Source organism: Dermacentor andersoni, chromosome 11 (genome assembly GCF_023375885.2).
Source record: "Dermacentor andersoni chromosome 11, qqDerAnde1_hic_scaffold, whole genome shotgun sequence".
Taxonomy (NCBI): domain Eukaryota; kingdom Metazoa; phylum Arthropoda; class Arachnida; order Ixodida; family Ixodidae; genus Dermacentor; species Dermacentor andersoni.
The window spans coordinates 42,285,078-42,308,102 of NC_092824.1; the positions used below are offsets into that span (position 1 = coordinate 42,285,078).

General features: G+C 46.9%; 1 protein-coding gene across 4 annotated transcripts in view; it reads right to left on the minus strand.

The window, feature by feature from the left end:
• The window catches only part of LOC129381709 (uncharacterized), a 98,312-nt gene that overhangs the window by 60,535 nt on the left and 14,752 nt on the right, over positions 1-23,025 (minus strand). For 3 of the 4 annotated variants that reach the window (XM_055064772.1, XM_055064773.1, XM_055064774.2), the window contains exon 2: positions 817-958. The exons of the other annotated variant lie outside the window; for it this stretch is intronic. In XM_055064772.1, the coding sequence (XP_054920747.1) occupies positions 817-958 (142 nt within the window). The remainder of the gene's footprint in view (positions 1-816; positions 959-23,025) is intronic. 4 annotated transcript variants of the gene reach the window in all.

Here is a 23,025-nt window from a genome sequence, read left to right on the forward strand (position 1 = left end):
GCCATCTTCTGAAAGCACCGTGAAGACAGTGTTACCTCATTCGGTTGTGGTACACTCGCGGCGTAGACAAGTCTGTCACTTAACATCTACAACTTGAAATGCCGCTCGAGGCAGTGTCTACGCGAGTAATTCTAATTGATAAATTCCTTACAACTTATTCTCTTCCCAGTAACTCCATATCATTAAATATTGAATGTTATGGTTGGTGGGTTCATTGATGCACAATTTATAGAGGGAATATCGGTGTCGTGCGATAGGTCTGCTCATGTAACACCTACTTGTAACTTCCGGTGGATGCTTATTAGATAAAAAAAGAGGCCACCTATTTCAATGTATCAAACAATTCATATTCTTTCATTGATTTGTCGATTGTCAAATCACGCTTCTCCCCAAATTGGAGTTGGACGTTATTACATTCCTTTAGAAAGGACCCCTTCCCAGTGGCATTTACCTTATTGCAGCAACTCGCCTCTTTTCCCCATGTCGCTAGGTTATAAATAGTTTCACACGATTGGTTGCCCTTTGATGCGAGAGCATCAAACGGTCCATTGACCAAAATAGACGGCGTCTGTAACAGCGAAACGACAGCTATATTCCCATTTTCTGCGACTTCACATCACGTGCGCGCCTCCAGGAGCAGAGCGGGTGAAGGGGGAAAAAGGGGGGGGGGGCATTTTGTTAGAGTCCACCTAGTGGACTGTCTATTTTCGGCAGCTGCTGATTGGACGCAGTTGTACGAGAGAGGAGGAGACGAGCGGCCCCAGCTAATCAGAAGCTCCTGAAATGCACAGTCCACTAGGGGGACACCTACAATACCTTCCCCGCTGCGGCGCTGGAGCGCCAGATGTTGCGCGAGGAGTGAGGGCATCGGCGCAACGCCAAGTCACTCTCCTTCTCGGGTGCCAGCGTCCTCCGAGATCTGGCTCTCGCCTGTGTCCTAACTTTGACTGGGTTCTCGCTATAAAGAAAGTAGTTTATAAAAAAAGATATAAATTCGAAAGAAAAACGTTCGAGATAGTGAGTTTGGAAACTATGACCCCAAGCTCCGAAGTCCACAGTCATACCCGTTTTACTAAACCAAAGTCTAATGGATAACAGGCCTGTGCACTCTGCATTCTAACAGCAGGCTACTTGGACATAAATTTTCATTGCCAAGCCAGACGTGACTAATGTTGGGACTTGAACATTACTGCTTACTCGATGGCGTCCACTTTAGGTTCTATGGCAGTCAGGCTAGGTAACATGACGTCACGGAACGAAGTGCTTCGGTCTCTGGCTATATCGGAGGCGTCAGCCAAGCGTCTTAACGCACTCCCTTTTGAGCGAGGAGTTCATAACTCGAAGGATCACTCAGCACAGTGTTCTATTTGACATTAGTGCCTTCGAATTCACAACTCACAAGAAGTATTTAGGTGTCCTCGAATATTTAAAGAATCGCCATATCTAGCAAGCTATTATATAAGCAAGCTGTTGCTGAGTCATTACTGACTCAGCAAAAGCTTGCCGGACACTTAAGCTTCGCCTTTAAGAGTGGAACGCCGATAGTATTCAAAGATCCCTGACGGGTTCTCACGCTTCCCGCCAACTGCAGCTTACGCTATCGCAATGTTTACCTGGAAACGCTGTCAGCGAACGCCATGAACCTAGGCGAATTTTCTTGTTCCAAGGCGTTGTTACTTTCTATTATTACGTGCTCCCGCTTAACTCGTTTTTCTCTTGTGCGCTGTTTTCGGTCGCCTATGCATTAAAATTGAATTATAGGGTTTTACGTGCCAAAACCACTTTCTGATTATGAGGCACGCCGTAGTGGAGGACTCCGGAAATTTCGACCACCTGGGGTTCTTTAACGTGCACCTAAATCTAAGTACACGGGTGTTTTCGCCCCCATCGAAATGCGGCCGCCGTGGCCGGGATTCGATCCCGCGACCTCGTGCTCAGAAGCCTAACACCATAGCCACTGAGCAACCTTTGTTTCGCTCTTGTTTCTGGGTGGTTAAAGGCACGCTAGAACGGCCGTGGCAAGTCCATGAATACCATTAGTAGACACACGCTGGTTCGCTGAATGATTTTTTAGCGCCTAATTTGACCAAGGAAGCTACAGGGGCTTTTATACATTCTCTTAGCACAGAATGAGAGGGAGACGGAAAGGAAAATTAGGCAAACACAGAGCGCTAACTTTCTACGACAGATGCACTTCCAGTTCCCGCAGACGTACTGATACTCCTCAAAACGTCGTAAGACACGTGTACATTGCCCGGTAAACATGAACAAAACCGGGGAAACCACACGCAGACAATTTTGTGGCCAAACTGCTTATTTAGAAAAGTGTCCATTAAACGCAGGAAAGGTGATCGAACTCTTTTTTTTATTGATAAAGAAATACAGTCGCATGCGCTTGAATTTTGATGCCATAACGCCAGACGGTCAAATTTTCGACCCATGAGAAATATAAGGCTTTCACCTTAAAAAACACATTTCATGTCAACGGTTTCTAACTGGGAGAGGGGGCTACACGGTTTTTATTCTTTGGTGGGAAGACAGCGCGGGTTATTAGAACGCCTCTTCTACCGTTAAAATGTGAGCACTTCAGCGTCGAGGCAGTGGCGCCACTCTATCGTCTATTTCTTTCAGATGAGCTCAGCGGCTGCCTTCTAGGGTGCGATCTTGTACGCGTTCCAAAATAGAACGGAGGTGGTCCGTTCCACTGAGCCGCACACGATTGGTCAATTTGAACCGTGACAAATGCCATGACGTCAATTGTGACGTGATTTCTGCTGTCAGTCATTCCGTGTCGTCTGCTATCGGACGAACGCAACGGAACGGACCGCCTATATCGAGACGTAAAGAACGGACCGCCTCCGTTCGACTTTGGAACGCGTACAAGATCGCACCCCTAGTTTCCAAAGAGCCAAACATCTCGTTTATTCCCTTTCCTCATCGGCACTGACTACGCATGCGTTGCGATTGCGCGTGCTTCTGTCACGAAACAGACGCTAGTGCGCCAGAGGCGCCCAAACAGCCATGGCTGAAGAAAGTAACAGTGGACGCACGCCTCCTGCGTTTACCTTCGGCGACGAAGCAACGCCGAGCACAAGCCAGGAATTCTTCGAAGGCGCTCCGTGCATGTTCGACTATTGCACTACGTGAGTCTTGCCGCTTGTAAACATTATCGATAAATATTGTACCCCGTAGGTAGACCCGGAACACCAGACGTTGATAGCTATAGATTTGTTCTTACTTCAAAGCAGGCCTTTGACAGACAACTTCAGCCTGCGTACGGGGGCGTCATTCCTAGTTTTTTTTTTTTTTTTCGCGCGTCGATGCACTCCTGATGCCGAAATATTGTCGCGGGAAGTACAGCTGCGGCTGTTTGTAGTTAAGGTCCAAAGGAGTGTCACTGCGGGAAACAAATGCTATTACCAAAGGACTTGTTCGTCGCTCGTGTTTGGTCACCGCATCGCACACCTGTTCCGGTGGCCCATTGGCTACGGCATAGCGCTACCGAGCTCGAGGTCACCCCTGATGTACAGGCAACAGCAAAAGTTTGCGGGATCTGCGAGCGCGTGGCAAAGCGACCCGTCCTCCCCTTCTAGCGGTGAACACCTGGGCCGCTATTTTGTAGCGATGCCTTATGCCTTATTCTATGGTATTCTTATCATCCACCACACACGGCCGCCTGATCGCGTTGATAATGTGGGCAGACCGTCGCTCTGACCAGTGGCCAAGTGCGAAAAGACTGAAAAAGCATAGAATCGGAAAGGGCATCGCTACAAAATACCGGCCCTGGTGTCGAGACCGACGCCTGCACGCATGCGCGTCCCTCCGATACTGCAAGCATGCATGTTTCCGCGCTTCCTCTTTGCGCGCCGGCGACATCCGAATGTAACCGCGAGGTAGCCCACTTGCGATATGCGCCGTGGCGGCTTCGACGGGCAGAACTTCGTTTAGTACACAACGGAAATCAATTGTCCATTTTTGTCTTGCCGGTCTCCACCTATATAGCGCGTCTTCTGCCACGCTATTCTGCGGTAGAACGCACCGTTCGTAAAAAGAAATAAACAATGAAAATTGGCCACGAGAAGGTGCAGCCCAGAAAAAGAAAAATGACTTGTTGCGTTCGCCACCGCGCCGGCCCTATGCGTCAGCGCTCGTGACTCGACAAAAAGCGGCCGCAAGTTCATGCTTCTAAACACGTTTCACACAGTTCCGCCTGTCGAAGCCGCCACAGCGCATATCGCAAGAGGGCTACCTCGCGGCTACATTCGTATATCGCCGGCGCGCAAGGAGGAAGAGCGCAAATATGCACGCTTGCAGTCTGGGAGGGACGCGCATGCGTGCAGGCGTCTGTCTCGACACCAGGGGTCACCGCTAGAAGGGGAGGAGGGTCGCTTTGCCACGCGCTCGCCGATCCCGCAAACTTTCGCTGTTGACTGTACAGCCGCCCTGATTTTTAATAATATAGCGCGAGCGTCGACTGAACTGCTGGTGAGCGCCTTATAACGGCGATAAGCGTGCAACAAGGCGAGAGTTCGCGCACGAGCAGGAAGAAAGGGCGTCGTCTGCTACGCTGTTCCGATCATGAGGACACACTCCCTGCCACAATACCATTTCGCAAAAACACGCCAGGCAGTAGAGCACATGCGCATGAATAAAATGCGACAGTGAGACGTGATGCCGTCTCTTTTTTGCTAATACGTCGGCCGCGCTGGCGAAACAGATTGAAGATAAGAGAAAATAAAAAGAAGGAAACGCAGCAACAGATGGAAACGGTTGCCTGGATCACGATAAAAGACGCACCGACCAGCTGTTTAATCAGCTTTGCAGTGTCTCGAGAGTATAAAAAGGCATCTCAGCTTTCAAACGCTCTCTTCGGCGGAAAATGCCTCCACGCGTGCCAATGGAACAACGCCACCGCGTCATCGCAGTGTCGCTTTGCGACAAGTCTCAGAAAGAAATCGATCGCTAAGAGCGTTGGAGTCACTCAGGCTACCGTAAGTAGGATAGTTCAGGCTTATCGCGACGAAGGGCGCATTTGTGACGCGCCTCGACATTTGAAGCGTAAGACAACCGAAGAAGAGGACCATGCCATTGTTGCTGCGGCTTGTGTAGCGCCCTTCATGACTGCTGGCGAATTGAAGCAGGTTGCTGGAGTGGACGTGAGTGACAATTTGGTGCGTGTCCGACTTCGAGAAGCAGGTCTTCGCAATCGAGTTGCGGCCCAGAAGCCGAAGCTTTCGGCGACTAACAAGGAGAAAAGGCTACAGTTTGCACGCGATCATATTGAATGGACCGTTGAGGACTGGGCAAATGTCTTCACAGACGAGTCCACGGTTTGCACGAAATGGAACCAGCAACAGAAAGTTTACCGACCAGACCTAATGAGGTAGGTGATTTAGCATTGTTCATTTTTTTTTATTTGGCAATGTTTGGCTTACATCTGCGAAAGAATATGGCATTTGCTTCGCGGGGTGACGTGATTATCAATTTCAGCTGTCACTGTTCAAGAAATAGATGATGCAGCACAGGCGGGTAAAATTGTTCCTTAATAGAATCACTTATACTTGGTTAAATTTGAAAAATGTTTGCTGAGATTGTGGATGGATTATACTTCCATGTAAAGAGCGGGTGTATTGTTGCCGTAATATTTTTTTAGGTGTCGTTTAATCTTGTCTAAGCGCCATTCACACAATTTATGTTGTTTATAAAATTTTCTTCCTCTGTTGCAGGTTTGATCCACACTATGTTCAGAAGGTCAAGTCTAGTGGCAGGACGAGTGTAAACATTTGGGGAGTAATAACTAAGGACGGTCTTGGCCCACTCCGTCGTATATCGGGCCGTTTCTGTGCAGAAGCATACCTGGAGATTATTAATGAGGAGCTTCTTCCCCATCTTCTGGACGGCCCTTTGACGGATGGTTGCTTCTACCTACAGCATGACCTGTCACCGGTTCATACTGCACGCGCCGTGAAAGAACTTCTGGAACAACTAGGCATCATGACGTTGTCTTGGCCTCCCCAGGGAGCGGACCTCAATATAATTGAAAATGTGTGGGGTATCCTGAAGTCCAACTTGTCAAAAATGAGTCTGCACGATGCATCGCCAGACGACTTATGGGAAGCCGCGAAGAGTGAATGGGATGCCCTCAAGGATGACATGAACCTTGTGCCCGCACTCTTCGAATCCCTGCCCAGGCGCATCGCGGGTGTTGCTCAGTCTGGAGGAGAATTTCAGCGTTATTCACTTCTAAGTCTGATGTGTGAAAACCTTGAGTCAAGGCCTTGTTTCAGTTCTAAAATGCACCATGCAAATAAAAGTTATAACTTCCGCGGATACATGCAACTATGCCTTACTACCCCCTCCTCTCCTCAAAAAAAAAAAAAAAACTTTCCTATACACACCACGCTTCTCAATGCACTCATCGCTCCTAATCTGACGACTACGATTTCCAGCTCAGGTGACGCATGCAGGAAACGGCAATCTTCTTGCAGAAAACAAAAAGGAAAGCGCAACCATTCGTGACTCCGTGTCTTTGCTCTCCAAGTAGTTCAGGAGTGAGTCAGTAAACTTCACTGAATTAAGACAAAAAAAGACAGTATAAGTGGGCCTTGGTCCAGAGCCACAAAAACCGAAAAATGATAACTCGCAAGGAGGCACTCTCCGCGGAAGGGCACGTTTGAAAGCTGCGGTGCAATTTTTATACCCTCTAGACACTGAAATACCGATTAAACAGCTGCTCGGTGCGTCTTTTATCGTGATCCAGGCAATCGTTTCCATCTGTTGCTGCGTTTCCTTCTTTTTATTTTCTCTTATCTTCAATCTGCTTCGCCAGCGCGGCCGACGTATTAGCAAAAAAGAGACGGCATCACGTCTCACTGTCGCATTTTATTCATGCGCATGTGCTCTACTGCCTGGCGTGTTTTTGCGAAATGGCATTGTGGCAGGGAGTGTGTCCTCATGATCGGAACAGCGTAGCAGACGACGCCCTTTCTTCCTGCTCGTGCGCGAACTCTCGCCTTGTTGCACGCTTATCGCCGTTATAAGGCGCTCACCAGCAGTTCAGTCGACGCTCGCGCTATATTATTAAAAATCAGGGCGGCTGTACTAACACCAGCCGTTGTTAATGCAGCTAAAAAAAAAAGCGAACGCCAGTAGTGCGGCGAATGTGGGCGATACTAGATTGCCTTGTGCAGAATATTGGCAGAAGGCAGGGCGGGAAGATGGTTGCAACTCCAGTTATCAAAATGGGGCAAAGGACCTTCTTAGTTATTGATTTTTCTTTGTTTTCCTTTCCATGCTAACTGATTACGCGAGGTAGAACTTTCACAGATGGGTCATGAAACGCGTTGCTTGCAATATTTCATAGCGCAGGAAATGGCTGACATAGACAAGATATTTGAGAACAGCAGAGGCAATCTATGCATCTGGTTACCACCTAGATAGCGATGCTTTAATTTGCGACTTCACAGAGACACTTGTCACATCTGCGTCTGAATGGAGCCTCGTAGATCAGGCGCATAAGACCAAGGCAAGCGTGGCTTACTTGTGCATACTGTGAAACGTAGAGTTGAAAAAATATCTGCATTATTCTACAAGCGCTTTTGCAGGAGGTGAGTTCTGGTGGTCATATATTTAGTGCATGTAACCTCTGTACGATGATTATGATCATAGTTTTGAATGCACTTCGCTTATCCACTAGCAAGAGTAGTCCCGTGGTTGTCCACACGAGCGATGGTGAAGACTACAGAACGCATTACCAAGCAGGGCGTCTTCTCCAGTGCGAGGAGCAGGATATATAAGATAGGTGACATGGTGCTTGTGACTGAGGCTGTGACACCTCATATAAGCTAAACCATAGAGGAGCACTTGAACTCCTTGCTCATCACAGACACGAGAAACCTGGCTAGTCTCAGAAATCATCAACTCAGCACGCAAGTCTATGGGGATGCGGGGCAGTTGTGCTTGGAGAAGAAACCCTATGATAGTACTGCGAGTGTGTGCCACAGCAGATAGATAGCTGCGAATGCTTAACACACCATAAGGGCTCTTTTACTCGGTTTTAAAGCACTGCTTTATGAGAGTGCGGCTCAAGACAGCTACATGATCTCTTCAATATCATTAGGTGATAAGCCATAGCTCGTCAACGAGGTGCTATTCTTTCTGTAGCCTAAACCTTACCCACATAATTAAAAAACTTACGGCAATCCGGGATGATAAAAATCACTGCCATCACTTTATTTCGCACTGTACTCATGAGAACAATATAGCCTAATGAGCTGGGCTCATTCGTATGCAGGGCAATAATTGTAGGAGTTCGTGAAAAAGTTTTAACGTATTTCCTCCAAGAGGCCTTCCGACGTTCTGCTGACTTACCATTGAGAAACGAAGAATTCCTCTGGTATAGCATGAACAGCCAATTTTTAAATTTCAGGGTGATCGTAAGAGTGATTACGTGCCGAGCTACGAACGAGCGTATAAGGGGTGGCGAGTATAACCGTATGAGGCAGTCAAAGTAAATGGAATTTTATACTTCGTGGCGTCACTATCCCAGTACCCTAAAACCACGCTGCAGAGCCGAACTATACAAAACGGTTTTTAGCATACAACTCTTCGTAAGATCAGGCACTCCTGAAGTCGGACATATTATCAGCGAAAGATGCCGATCTATAGCAAACAGGACTTCCGAACGAGAAGCTCGTGGATTTGATTGCAAATTTCAGTGCGGTAACGATTATACGGTTTCTCGAGGCACATTTGTTTCGATTCCAGCAGTACCACCACTGCGTACTCCATTGTGCTGTCATGGTATCGACGCTGACACGCGAAGACTTGGCATCAAAATGAAAAGCGAGCCGTCATCCCACTCCCCTCACTCAGCTTCACCGAGGCCAAGGGAGCGTCCTTGCTTATACATATTTCATGAGCGTTGTGCGCATATGCACTAGCATTCCCACCGACCAGCTGTGTGCATTACATGGCAGAGGTAGAATATATATATATCAAAACGTTTATTTAAAAGAAAAAAATGCAGAAAGCGAGTGGGTGGAGCCCCTAGTCCAGGGCCCCACTGGCTTGAGCGGTCCGCCGTGCTTGGTCGCGGAGCGCTAGTTGCATCTCCCGATCCTCGCTGGCGAGCCAAGTCTCCCACTGCTCCCTTCCGGAAAGTTTGCCGGCTATTTTTGGTGTATTAATTTTGGGTGGCCTGTTCTGGCAGTCCCACGTAATGTGGGCGAGAGTTGGCCGGCCTCCGCACCACGGACAACGAACGCTGTACTGCGTTGGGTGAATGGCATTTTTCAAATAAAAGTTTGGAAATGTGTGCGTCTGTATTCGGCGCCAGTCATAAGAGTCCTGCCTGGATAGGCCAGGGTGTGGTGGACTGTACTTTCTTCGCTCGCGCCGCTGGTGCTCAAGGATGTCTCGTGGTAAAAAGGGGTTTTCGTCAGAGTGGTCGACCGCTCGGTTGACAAAAGCACGAGCTGCGCCGTCCGCTCTCTCATTGCCCTCGAGTCCTGCGTGACCCGGGCACCAGATCATGTGTTTCTGCGTTAGGTTGGATCCTAATAGGTGAGTGGTGCTGTGTTGTAGCCTCCCGGTGAGGAATAGTCTACATGCGACTTGGGAATCTGTAAGCATTATCGACGATTGTCCCAGAGCGTCCTTAGTTTTAATAGCTAGCGCGATGGCTGAAGCTTCTGCGGTATTTGCAGATGCAACTCTAGCCGTGGCGCAAGTCACAAGCCCTTGATTTGCGGCCGCTCCTACCACTGCGAGGGCGTATTTGTAAGCGCCAAATCGGGCGACATCTCTGTAGACTGTATCCGGGTTTCCACCGAATTGCTGCATTAACTTTCGAGCTCGAGCACTTCTACGTCCCCGGTGGTATTTTGGACTCATGTTCTTAGGGATTGGGGCTACTATGATCCTTTCACGAAGGACTCTGGGCAGAGATTCGAGTTCTTCTCCCGCATACTGTGGACGAGTAGGGTAACCCACGCGGCAAAGTAATTTTCTGCCAGAGGAGGTTAAGCTGAGCCGCTCCCGTTGAGATATGAGCGTCGCTGCCCGTAGCTCCTCGTAGTTATTGTGAATCCCGAGGGCCAGCAGGCGTTCAGTAGAGATTCCCTGTGATAGGCCGAGAGCCGCTTTGTACGACGTTCTAATCAACGCATCTAGGGCCTTTAGTTCTGTTTTCGTGGGGTCCTGGAAAGGGAGGCTATTTGTGAGACGACTTAGCACAACAGCCTGAACGAGCCGGATCGTCTCTGTTTCCTTGAAACCTTTTCGGTGATAAGTTACTCTACGGATCATACGGGAGATCTGTTTCACCGTAGTCCTAAGGGTTTTCATGGTGTGGTCTACTCGTTTGTTGCTTTGCAGCCACAGTCCGAGGACTCGCATTTTCTGGACCTCCTTTATCTGGCTGTCTCCTAGAAAGAGGTTCACCGGCTCGTGAGTTTGACGGCCTCGACCTCGTATCCTGATAAATTCTGATTTATCGGGAGCGCAGCTCATTCCACTGCTGCGAGCGAAGGTTTCAACAACGGTCGCTGCTTCTTGCAGGATTTCTTTTTTGTCCTAACGAGCAGCTGGTTGCCCATAGGGTAATATCGTCTGCATATATCGCGTACCCTAGCCCAGGTATGACGTCGAGTGTTTTGGCTAAGCGTCTCATGCCGATATTGAAAAGAAGGGGGGAGAGTATCGCACCTTGCGGTGTACCTCTATTGGGCATGGGAAAAGGGTCTGAGCGCGTAGTGCCAATGCCTATTGTCGCGATGCGTGAGGTCAGGAAAGAGCGGGCGTAATCATAGATTCTTTGTCCACAACCGATGTCACTTAGCTCAGATAAGATAAGTTCATGTGAAATAGTGTCGAATGCGCTTTTTAAATCAAGAGCCAGGACGAGATGTTCCGCACCAACCGTGGTGTTGCATAGAACTTCTTCGCGAAGTAGCAGGAAAACATCTCGTGTTGACAAATGTTGGCGAAAGCCGAATATGTTAGTGGGAAATAGGTTGCGGTCTTCAATGTAAGACGTGAGACGTGTGTGGATCACCTTCTCAAATAATTTGCCAAGACAGGAGGTTAGTGATATCGGCCTGAGATTTTGTAGATCGTGAGGTTTTCCTGCTTTCGGAATAAGCACGATTTTGGCCTCCTTCCACTGTTGTGGAACTACGCCCCTCTCCCATATCTGTTCATTAAAATACCGGGTAAGCTGTTCTAGGTGCTCGTCGCTCAGGTTCCGGATCATAGCATTTGTGAGCTGATCTGGTCCTGGAGCAGTATTTCTCTTCGCAGCTTGCGCTGCCGCGAAGAGTTCTGCTTTAGTTATCGGAGCGTCTAGCACCGCGTTTTCTTGCCCTTGGTATGGCAAGGTGCATGGGGGAGTGATTACTGCTCCTACGTACTTCTCTTTAAGCTTAGTGAGGAGGGCCTGATCTGTTTCTGAAAATTCTCCGGCAAGTTTTTGAAGAGTGCGGGTATTGGCCGTTCTTGTTTTTCCTGGTTCCATTATGCTGCGAAGTATCGCCCATGTCTTGGAGGTGTGTAACGTTTCGCGAAGTGAGTCGCAAAAGCTCGCCCAACTCGCTATCTCTAACTGCTGTGCGTAAGCGTTTGCCCGCTCTGATATTTCAGCAATTCGGTGGCGCAGTTTGCGATTAAGTCGCTGTTTTTTCCATCGTTTAGTTAGCCCCCTTCTGGCTTCCCACATATGTAGCAGATGGTTGTCAACTACCGGCGTTTCCGCTGTGAGCGCTAGCCGCTTAGATGTTGCTTTATGAGCGTCTCGTATGTGTGTTGCCCACTCTTCAGCGTTCTCAGGTGATATCTCCGGCATGGGGATTTTGCGATAATTTACCGAGTTCGTGATTACCACCTGGCCACAGGGTCGCCGAATTTTCGGGGAGCCTACCGACACACTGATAATGAAATGGTCACTGCCTAGATTCTCTCCTAGATTGGTCCAGAATACCTCGTTGACATTATTTGTGAATGTGAGATCTGGAAAGGTGTCTGCACTGACGCTGTTACCTAATCTTGTCGGGTTTTGAGGGAGAATGATGAGTTGGAGATCATATGCTTCGGTCGCTCGCTCGAGCTCCCGGCCTTTGGGGGTGTCTGTTCGGCAACCCCAGCTGGTGTGAGGAGCATTGAAGTCCCCAAGAAGCAGTAGTCTATCCTGGGTGCCGGAGTGACACATGACGTACCGAATGATGGCCTCAAAATCGGCCCTCCTTTCTTTTGGTGGGCTATACACGTTCGTGATTATGGTTTTTGCCTTGCTACGCTTCTGCGGTAGTATTGTTACAATTTGATGGTTGATGCTGCTAGTCGCCAGATAATCTATACTGATTGCTATGTCCTTGAGCACCATCGTCGCGACCTTAGGGTAGTCTGGGTGAGTTATCGTGTAGTATCCAGTCAATCTGACCGGCTTGTTACCGATCTCTTGCAAACAAATAACATCAGGTTTGACTGGCACCGTGTTAATGTATTGTTGTAGAGCTGCCGCCCGTTTGTGGAAGGTGCGGCAGTTCCACTGCCAAATTTCGAGATATTCGTGATGTACTCGCGTTCTACTCGCCATGAATAGTGCTTTCGCTGTCCGAGGTCGATATGGGTCGCGGACGGCGGTTAGATTGAGCGCTGGGGCTAATGCTGGCTCGCTTACGAGCCGCGCTCTTTGCACTGGCCACCGATTCATCGACGTAAGTTTTTAGGCTTTGAAATTCTGCGTACATCTGCTGCTGAAAATTTTGCATAGTTTGTAATTGATGCACAACTTGTTGAAGTGTAACCTCCACAGAATTCGGCGTCGTTATAACCTCGAGAGGCGTGCCTGCTGCTTTAGTATGTGCTGTTTTGTTCGTTTCGGTACAGCGACTAGCTTTGAGGGAGGCCAACTCTCGCTTAATTTCTGCCAAGCTCTCGCGGAGGAGCTTGTTCTCGTTAATGATCTTCCGATATTCGGGATTTTCTGTTATAGGAGCAGTAGGAGAAACGACTCGTGCCCAGCTTACCGTGTTATCTTGTGGCGTTTGCTTGGTCACAGTGCCGAAAGCCCCCGATTTAGGCGGTTTCGGTGATTGGTGATGAGGTGGGTTTTTGGGATTGGAGTTCTTTCGGGTCCGCGATCTTGACCTGGATCGACGGCGAGTCTCTGATACCTCCGGCGAGGGATCGGATGCGGATTCTCCATCATCGGAACTGAACCAACGTAGGCGTTGAGGTGGTTTCGTTGAGCTGTCGTTCCGGGTAGTCTGTTGAACGCCATTCCTTGGCGTTCTTTTGCTTTGAGGTTTGAGACGTTTTTTTACAACTTCGGTCTCCTGTCATGTGACCCTCCCCACAGGCTGCACACTTGGGAGCACACTCATGTCCGGCTACAGGGTCCCGTTGTCCACATGTACGACATACTGGAATGTCCGGCTGGGGACAGACGTCCGATCGGTGACCAATTTGGTGACCCACTTTGCACACCTGAGTGGTAACTTTGTAGGGATAGCAAGCAAGTTCTCCGCCGTTGTAGTAGACGTACCGTGGCGTAATACCTCCAAAAAAGGTGATAACGGCCGTTTTAGTGTTACGGAACATGCGTGCTTGGAGAATTTCAACCCCTTGCGTGCGTATGCGTAGATTCGCTTTTAGCATCTCAGGCGTCCTGTGCGGGTCCAAGCCGTGAATGACACCCTTGGTTGTCCCGTCACTTGTCGCTACGTAGGCGTTGACCGAGTGAGGCCGGCCCTTGATGTTGAGCATGTCAATACGTCTAACGTAGTCCGCCACTGTCTGGTGCGGCGTGGACACGATAAAGATGTTGGAGCCCGGCTTGATTCTGAGCAGAAATTGCTCACCTGATATTTTCCCGTTGCATGCAGCAATCACGGCATCCGCCAGTAGTGGACTAGCCAGTTTCTTGACCGGTAGCCCTTGATGCGGTCGCACCACTATCTTAAAATCATCCTTTCGCAGGGGGGGTAACCGCCTGTATGCTGGCTTGTGTATAGATTTTCCGGTTGCTTGACCTGCAGAAGCTTGCTGACTCCTCAAGGTCCCCGAATATTCCAGTGCTCTGGTCTTCTTCTCTTTCGCATCCTTTTTTTTTCTGCCGAAGCGTGAGGACCGTCTGCCAATCCCCATCTGCTTGACTTTGGCTCTCTGTCCCGGCGTTCTGGTCGCTGGGTCCTTTTGGTGTCGTGAGGTTGTGAGCAGCGGAGTCTTGAAAATCCATGCTGTCAAGGTCCTGGCGGCGCGTGTCCGTCACCCGCGAGGGTCCGGGACGCGCAGGTGCGTCAAGCGGTTGATTTGCAAGAGCCATCGAGCGGTCGGTGGGAAACGGCAAGAAAGCCGCTTCCCATATGGCTTCCGGCGAAAGTGGCCCGGCCAAGGGCAGTCGGTGAAGATGGCGTCGTCTTCGTGGTTGGGGAGCGCGCTGACGACACGTCCGTTCCCTTCCAAGGCGAAACTCTCTGGGGTCAGCTGGGATCGGTCGATGCCGCTGGCATTCACGGACACATTGGTGCAAGCAAAACTTACGTTCGAGGTAATTAGCACTGCGTAATTGGCTAGCAATCACGGAGCCGATCTGTGGCTAGGGTCGAGCGCTTCTTCTTCGTCGTCTTCCCCTCAGAGGTAGCATAGACCTGCCAGTGTATACCTACAATGTCGCTGGCAAGGCTTAACGCCAACATACTGAGACGGATTCACTGCAGCGCTTCGCTATCGCGCGGAACATTTTTTTTACCGAGCTATAACGAGTAGAGATTATTGCGGCTTTTACCGTGGTAAAAAGGCAGCAATCCAGAGAGGCACACCACTTCTTCAAATACAACTAGCCTGTGAAAGAGGCGAGAATTTATTTTACTCTTTTATTGAGGCCTTCTTGTCCCGATGACATCACCCAGAAGTTCCAGGCAGGCTTAAATTGCTACGCAATCCTTGTAACGGCTCCATTCTCTTCGTTTTAGGTCCATTCCTTTACGAAATCGAGGTGTACAAACGTTCAACATTTTCAGCCGCTGTCATTAGTCTTTTTTCATATGATTGTTTTTAGGACTTTTGCAACTCTTCAACATATTACCGTAATAGGAATGGGCACACTGCATCGCTCATAAAGTAAGAGACTTATTCAAACAGGAAATTGGCATCTTCAGTTATCTATTCTCATAGAGACTGATTTATTTAGAAGGCGGGACACTTGTGTTCCCGAAATGCTTCTCTTGACAACTATAAGAGCTACTCAATTTACCACTAATGTCTCCTAAATGCCGCGGTAACTGAGTGGCTATGACGTTGCGCTTCAAAGCAAGAGTACGTGAGTTCCACTCCGCTCAAGATGGCCATAGTTGGAAGGGGGCGGTGTGCAGAAAAGATCGGGTTCCACGTATGAATTTCTGCCTGAATAATCTCAGGTGGTTAAAATTAAGCCGCACTGATCCACTACGAGCCACTTATAAGCAAATGTTCGTTTGTGGGAAGTTAAAATCATAAGATAAACTCTGGATGTCTTTACACAGTGAATACCTCAATACGTGATATCGTAATATCTAATACACTCAATATCAATCGGTATTATTTGGACTTTTTGTCTTTTATATTGTTTGTATGATTTGTGTCATTTTATCAAGCACCGACGTGAGGCTGAGTATTGAGAAAAACTGCGAAGTACTGACAAAAGACGGCAGAAAGATGTTCCAGTGTATCAAAATGTATTTTCATCTCCGTATAATGTTCTTGAATGTGACAAGGATGTGACTATTTATACTGTATCCTATATGTGCTTTTCGTATCAATCATTAAAATCTTGAGGCGCGCGGAATGTGCTCGAGAAAGCTGATCCGGAAGGCGTTATTCGAGCCGCCGTATAATTTGACTGCGGCGATTACGTGGGCCCCACAGGCAGCGTTGCTGCACAAGGCCCATTCGGGATCAAGCGTTTCGCTCGCGAGCGCCGTAATGACCCTTACGCACAGCGGGAATGCGATGCATAATGACAGTGGTTGCTATTACCACGCCTGATGGTGCGCACTAACGGCGCACTCCGCTGTGTTTACCAGTTGATCCAGCTGCGATTACTTATTTGTATATGTTTCGCGGGAGCACCACCAGATGCCGTGTTTACCCACGTATACGTGACATAGTGACACCACGGGTATTTTACCTTCAAGCAATACTTTACAGATATTCCATTTTTGCCTGTAAAAAACACAATATTATAAAAAAACAAAGGAAACGCATACACTCGCAAAGCTAGACCAGTGAATGAATGTATAAATATAAATACACGAGAATGGAGTCTGACTTCTTCCTTCTCAACCGCCGCATGCTCTAATTTTAATGTAACCCAGGTGTGTGATATGTTTCTCTCATTTCCGCATAACGGCTTCCGTAGAGCGAATGGATGGGATGTATTGCACAAGCATCACAATTTATCTGCTACCGCCTTCTAAGACACGAATGCCGCTGATGCACAAGATTGCATTTCAAGTCGTTTCTCCTTGCCGACTTGTTACAAACGTGAAAAAGCATTTTTTTCTTTTGTTCAAGTATACGAGATAGACACTGCGGAGAAAGTTTCTCAATGTAAGTTGAGAAAGTGACCGTTTCAATATTATCCTTGTACATAGGCCTATGTTTACTGGCTCAAACCCAGAAATAAAAGATGCAGCATTGCGTGGTTTAGGCTGAAGTATTGATGTTGTATTCGAAATTGTCGAATCAACTCGCGGTATATGAAAGACACGTTATGGTTGTTTTCGTCATCTATGACTACAGAACGATCAAGACTACGGTACTGGGAGTTTTCACAAACACTGACTGCAATGTAGCTTGTAAACAACATCCGTACAGTTCCGCCTGCACCTGATTTCACATCGCGAAGGAGTGTTATACGCAATCTCTTCCGAGTTTATTTCGAAAAAATAATAAAGACACAGTACCCAATTTGATAATAAGCAACTGAAGATGACAATAAACAGGTTGCATACTTCTTTGTTTGTCCGTGCACAAGATGAACGTAAAGCGCAGGCATCCACAAGCTAGGCTAATTGCTGACGCATGAAACATTTTCTACATTAAATGGCCACGCAGAGGCGCAATAAACAAGCCGTTGCAAGTAAAAACGAAGAAATGACAGGAATCTAGCTGAATTCAACACACAGAGACAGGGGAATAATGCAAAGTGTAGAGTGCGGACCATCGCGCTTCCTTCAAATTGTGCGTCATATGAAGGCAGTGAGCTTTCATAGCTTTGAATTGCTACTATCGGTGGATGAGCGCGACCTTGAAATATTTCATCATTACCTCAATGCTGGTAGCTTCATTCTATTGCATTTGATGGCGACCCTCATTCTACGTCTGTTGATCAAGGAAAATATCGATATTCTGTTAGGACATTAACCGGACATATAGCAAAAAAATATCAGTGTGTTTAAGACTGCGCTTCAGGTCGGTATCGAGTGCAGCAGATTTAGGCTTGGTAGTCTCATCTAATATGCTAAAAACCTGTACGCTTACGTTTCGTTGCTGCATCATGTGTACCCGGCCTGCAAGCATACACAGTAATGGCCGTATGACAATCATAAAATTAAAATTAAAAATTAAATTATGGTGTTTTACGTGCCAAAACCACTTTCTGATTATGAGGCATGCCGTAGTGGAGGACCCCGGAAATTTTGACCACCTGGGGTTCTTTAACGTGCACCTAAATCTAAGTACACGGGTGTTTTCGCATTTCGCCTCCATCGAAATGCGGCCGCCGTGGCCGGGATTCGATCCCGCGACCTGGTGCTCAGCAGCCCAACACCAAAGCCACTGAGCAACCATGGCGGGTAATCATAAAATTACTCCATTCGCCTACTTGATCCCCTTACGTTAATGAATTGGACTTTGGAGCTGCCCACCCGAACTAAGGGCAGCACCGGCTAAAAATAAAAATATCCGTTGAGAATTAATGGTCGACTACATTGAGAACGATTTCCAGCCCCTTGCGAGTGCGTATTATCTGAAGTGAGTAGCTCAGAACACACGGTTGTGCCAAGAAGCGAAAGTCTGCACCAAGACAAAAGACAAGCGCACCACACAAGTGTGCGCGTTTTGCACTCTTTTACAGCGTAAAATGAGATGGACTCATTTCAATAGCCGTTTCGGTAGGCGATGGTGTTCTCCGCCGCGGTTGGTGTCTAGTTTCCGTAGCAGCTATCACAGGGTATTTGTTAACAAATTAACTGGAGCGCCAATGCATTTCTCCGCAAAGTTCGGGAACTTATATCTCGAAACTGGTGTCGTCATGAAAATTCGTTCCAAGTGGATCCGCCTTGCGAAGTCCATGGCTACAATTTGTAAATTGAAATATGGGTCGTAATACATTTAGTAAAAACCTAATTGGTGGTTTGGTATTAATCGGTCATTTTGGATCTCAATTTCTTGTGCAAGTATTGTTCGCCGCTTCGAGTACACCAGCTCAACTGCAATTGTCATATCTGCCGCAGCAACTTTTAAAGATTTTTGGAACTGTTCGCTGAAACACCATGTATATATATATATATATATACCAAGCCAGGAGGCCATCGGATGTCATTTGTCGCCCAAGTATATTGCGACCATGGCGCGTTTCAATATATTAGACGGACAGAATTTAGAATATAATAGAAGGACAGAAACTACTTCAGAAAACAGAAAGCTTAATGTGTTGGTCAGGAGTTGCGAATGAAAGGTACCAACAACATATGGGCTTCGACAAAATGATTCCAACCTTCTTTGACAAGAGAAGTTTGAGAGTACTAATGTCTATCCATATACGTAGGTATTTCGGACTTTACAACATGCACTACTATACCTATAATAGAAATTGCGTGCACGACAGAACAAGTAACACCTTCACCAACTAATCAGTTATTTTCTTTAAGAATATCAGAACTTATAGATATGGCTTAGGAATTGACAAGCATACACGAATACGAAACGTTGGTGATTGAAATCTTCACTGAAATTTTCTCATAGCAGGGGCCGTGAATGTCGTCCGCTACGATGCGCGAGACGCTGATTTCGATTCATGGTGGAATCCAGAAACCCACCAGTTTTTCTAATGGCTAGAGATGTACTGCGACCCGGCGTTCGGTTGTCTATATAGGTTCTCGTCTCCAAAGGGCCCCTATGGAATTATTGACAAAGTCTCTCGGTGCATGTTGTCCCCCCTCAGCTTTGGCGAAAATAGTCTAGCTTCTGCCGCTGTTGTGGTAGGGATACGACTGTTGCCGTCGGTTGCCTACCGCTAGCGTAGGCACCAGTGTGCTGCCGGTCCGGTGCATGACAACTACGGGTATTCAAGACACCTGTCGAAGAATCGGCGGCATGGGACCGCTAGGCTCGTTTTTTGAAATTTCTTGGTGTTTTTTTCGTCATGAAGAATTATGAAGAAGCAGGCTTAGTGTCACAGGCCTGAGTATTGAGCGTGCGCATCGTATAGGGACATATACGACAGGGAAGCCACGTCCAGTCATAGCAAAATTTTGTTCCTATAAATCCGGTCAGTCGGTGCTGTGGAACGGTTACAAACTCAAAGGCACCAGTTATAACATATCTGAAGATTTTTCACAATCTGTCAGGGACAAAAGAAAGAAGCTATGGGACTATGCGAAGTTGAACAAGCGGGAAGGGGACAAGGCTGTTTTGAAGCATGATACGCTTTACCTGCGGGGAAAGCGCTTTCGGCTCGATGGGGCAGCAGGAGATGTAGTTCAGCAGTGACCTTCGCATAAGCGTACAACAGGATTGCCTCTCAGGGTTCTAATCATTAATTGCAGGAGCATAAAGAATAAAATTGACAAATTTCAATGTCTGCCACGTACCCTACAGCCCACGGTAGTGTTGGGCACCGAGTCATGGCTGGATTTTTCGGTTTTAGATTCTGAAATTTTTCCGGCAAGCTACCAGTGTTTTAGGCGTGATAGAAATTATCATGGTGGAGGTGTCTTTATTCTTGTAAATAGTAGAATACATTGCGTTCATGTGGCAAGCCCGCTACTTGATATCGAGGCAGTTTTTTGTAAGATTCGGCTCGTAAATGGAAAAAGCATGGTGTTCGGCTCCTACTACCGTCCACCAAGCGCGTCGTATGAGCAGTTCATCAAACTTTCTGACTTTTTGGGGTGTTTGAAAAATGACCGTGTTTTGATCGGAGGGGACTTTAACCTACCTCAAAATTGACTGGTCATGTGCAGTTCCGAGGAGCTCTGTTAGTGGCTGTTTGTACTCCTCGTTTTTTGATCTAATGGACACTCATGCATTTCAACAATATATCCTCAGTGCGTCACGTGATGATGGTACTGGCCATGTCTTGGACTTGCTATTGTGTAATGGGTCTGGTATTGTAACAGACGTTCATGCACTACCTGGATTGAGCGACCATAATATTTTTATTGCTTACGTTAGTGTTACAAATGTGCCAATAGTGAAAAAACCGCCTAGAAAAGTGTTCTTGTATAATAAGGCTGATTACTGTTCTATAAATCAGTCGTTAGATTTGTACTTCCCAACGTTTGACACATTGGCGGATGATTTGAGCGTTGAACAGTTGTGGGAAAGCTTTAAAGAAAAGCTCTTCTATATTCGAGATAAGTTCGTTCCAGCTCGGATGCTTTCATCTAAACGTGATAAAGATAAACCGTGGTTTCGGCAGGAACAGCGCATCTTGCTGCGCAGGGTGTGGAGGGTATACTTAAAGTATAAAAAACACAGGTCCCTGGAAGTCTTATCCAAACTAAAGAGGCTAAAGCTTGATTTTGAGAATTCAGCCCAATCGGCTAAGGAATCTTATTTTGCTCGCCTTGGGGAACGGTTGGTAGAAGATCCCAAAGAATTTTGGAAGTATATTCGGCATAGTGGACAGAACGACAATTCTGTCCCTCCTCTTGAATACCTAGACACGGTACTTGATGATGACAAGCGCAAAGTTGAAGCATTTGGTAGTTATTTTTCTTCTGTGTTTAGTATTCGCCAGTTTCGGGTTGTAAGTCTCGATTTTTCGCTATGCAATGAAGAAATGCCCGAAGTTGAGTTTGCTTTGGAAGGTGTACGCAAGCTATTAGAAAATGTTTCTCCCAGAAAGGCGAATGGACCAGACAATATAGCAGCAGCAATGCTTAGTAGTTCTTGTGAATCGTTGTGTATGTATTTCCGCCGTCTTTTTCTAAAATGTTTAGACATGGGTGCCGTACCTACAGACTGGAAATTGGCAAATGTCGTGCCTGTACACAAAAGTGGGCCCAAAAACTGCATTGAGAACTACAGACCGGTGTGTTTGACTAGTATTACATGTAAAATAATGGAACACGTTATATATAGTTGTATTATGTCACACCTAGTTAAAAATAATCTATTAAATGCAAACCAACATGGATTTCGGCAGGGTTTTTCTTGTACTACGCAGCTTGTAGAATTCACTCACGATTTGGCTCAAGCAATAGACAAAAGGCAGATAATTGATTGCATCTTTCTAGATTTTCGAAAAGCATTTGACGTTGTGGCTCACGACCTACTTATTAGCAAATTACACGCCTACAAGTTGCACAAAAAGGTAATTGCATGGATATCTGAATATCTTTCACATAGACAACAGTCTGTGGTTCTCAATGGCATCTCCTCTGATCTTGCTGCAGTGACCTCTGGAGTACCCCCAGGGCTCTGTGTTGGGGCCCCTCTTGTTTTTATTATATATAAATGATATCACTAGTGGTATTATGTAATCTTTCAGGATGTTTGCAGACGACTGCGTAGTATATAGGGTTATTGATAGTGATTCCGATTTTTATGCACTTCAGAGTGATTTAGACAAACTTTCAACTTGCTGTGCGAAATGGGAAATGTCACTTAACGTTTCAAAATGTTTAAACATCACCTTTACAAGGAAACATTCACACAAGACATACGTGTACAAATTAAATAGCGTTACTCTAAGCAGGGTTACGGAATGTAAATACTTGGGAGTTTGGTTTACCTAGCATTTAAGGTGGAACAGGCATGTACAAGAGGTAAGAAAGAAGGCGGCACGAAAGTTGGGCTTCCTCCGTCGAAATTTTGGCCAATTACCTAGTAAATTGAAAGAACAGCTGTATTTTACTCACGTACGTTTGGTACTTGAGTACGCTTGCATTTGCTGGGATCCTTATACGTGTCAGTTAGTCGATTTACTGGAAAAAATTCAGAATAGGGCGGTTCGATTCGTTCTTGGTAATTACGACAAAAACCTCAGTATTACCGAAGGCAAGCGCAGACTTAATTGGCAAGATCTAAAGGATAGAAGGAAGTGCCTCAGACTCAAATTTTTTCACAGTATTTACTATTCTAAAATAGGCATCGACAGGAACAAATATATTAAATTACCATCGTACATTTCCCGTAGAAGAGACCATGCCTTGAAACTCCATGAATTTCCTTTTAAGGGTGACACATTGCGTTATGAATTTTTTTACAGGACCACGAGGGAGTGGAATGCTCTCCCGTCAAATATTGTTGGTATACAATGTAATGAAATGTTATACTGCGCTTTGTGTGTTGAAATGAGTGTTGACTGATGTAGATATGTATGTACCCCCCTGCTGTAATGCCTTCTAAGGCGATGCAGGTACTCAATAAATAAATAAATAAATAAATAAATAAAAATGATTATTGCACAGCAAGCGTAGGGGTGTGTACGAACCTGTTCCAAGCAACACAGCCCTGAGAAGCCGATTGCATGACCGGGGGCTGCTTGCACCCGTCTTACATATCGGTGGGTCTTCGGTGACGGGATCGACCAAAGCACCCTTCGCCGCCTAGACGGTCGTCCTACCGTAGAATCCCCTGCGGCTGCTTTCTGACGTTTTGTACGGGGAGAATTTATTTCTTTCGTTACAGCTTCAGCGCTAACCGCATGAGTGAGGCTATCATAACGGAGTGCCAGTCTTGGAGCTTTTCTTCGTGACATAGAACAGCGTTGCTACGTTGCGCATCCTATTACTAATAACCAGTCAGAATTAGTAG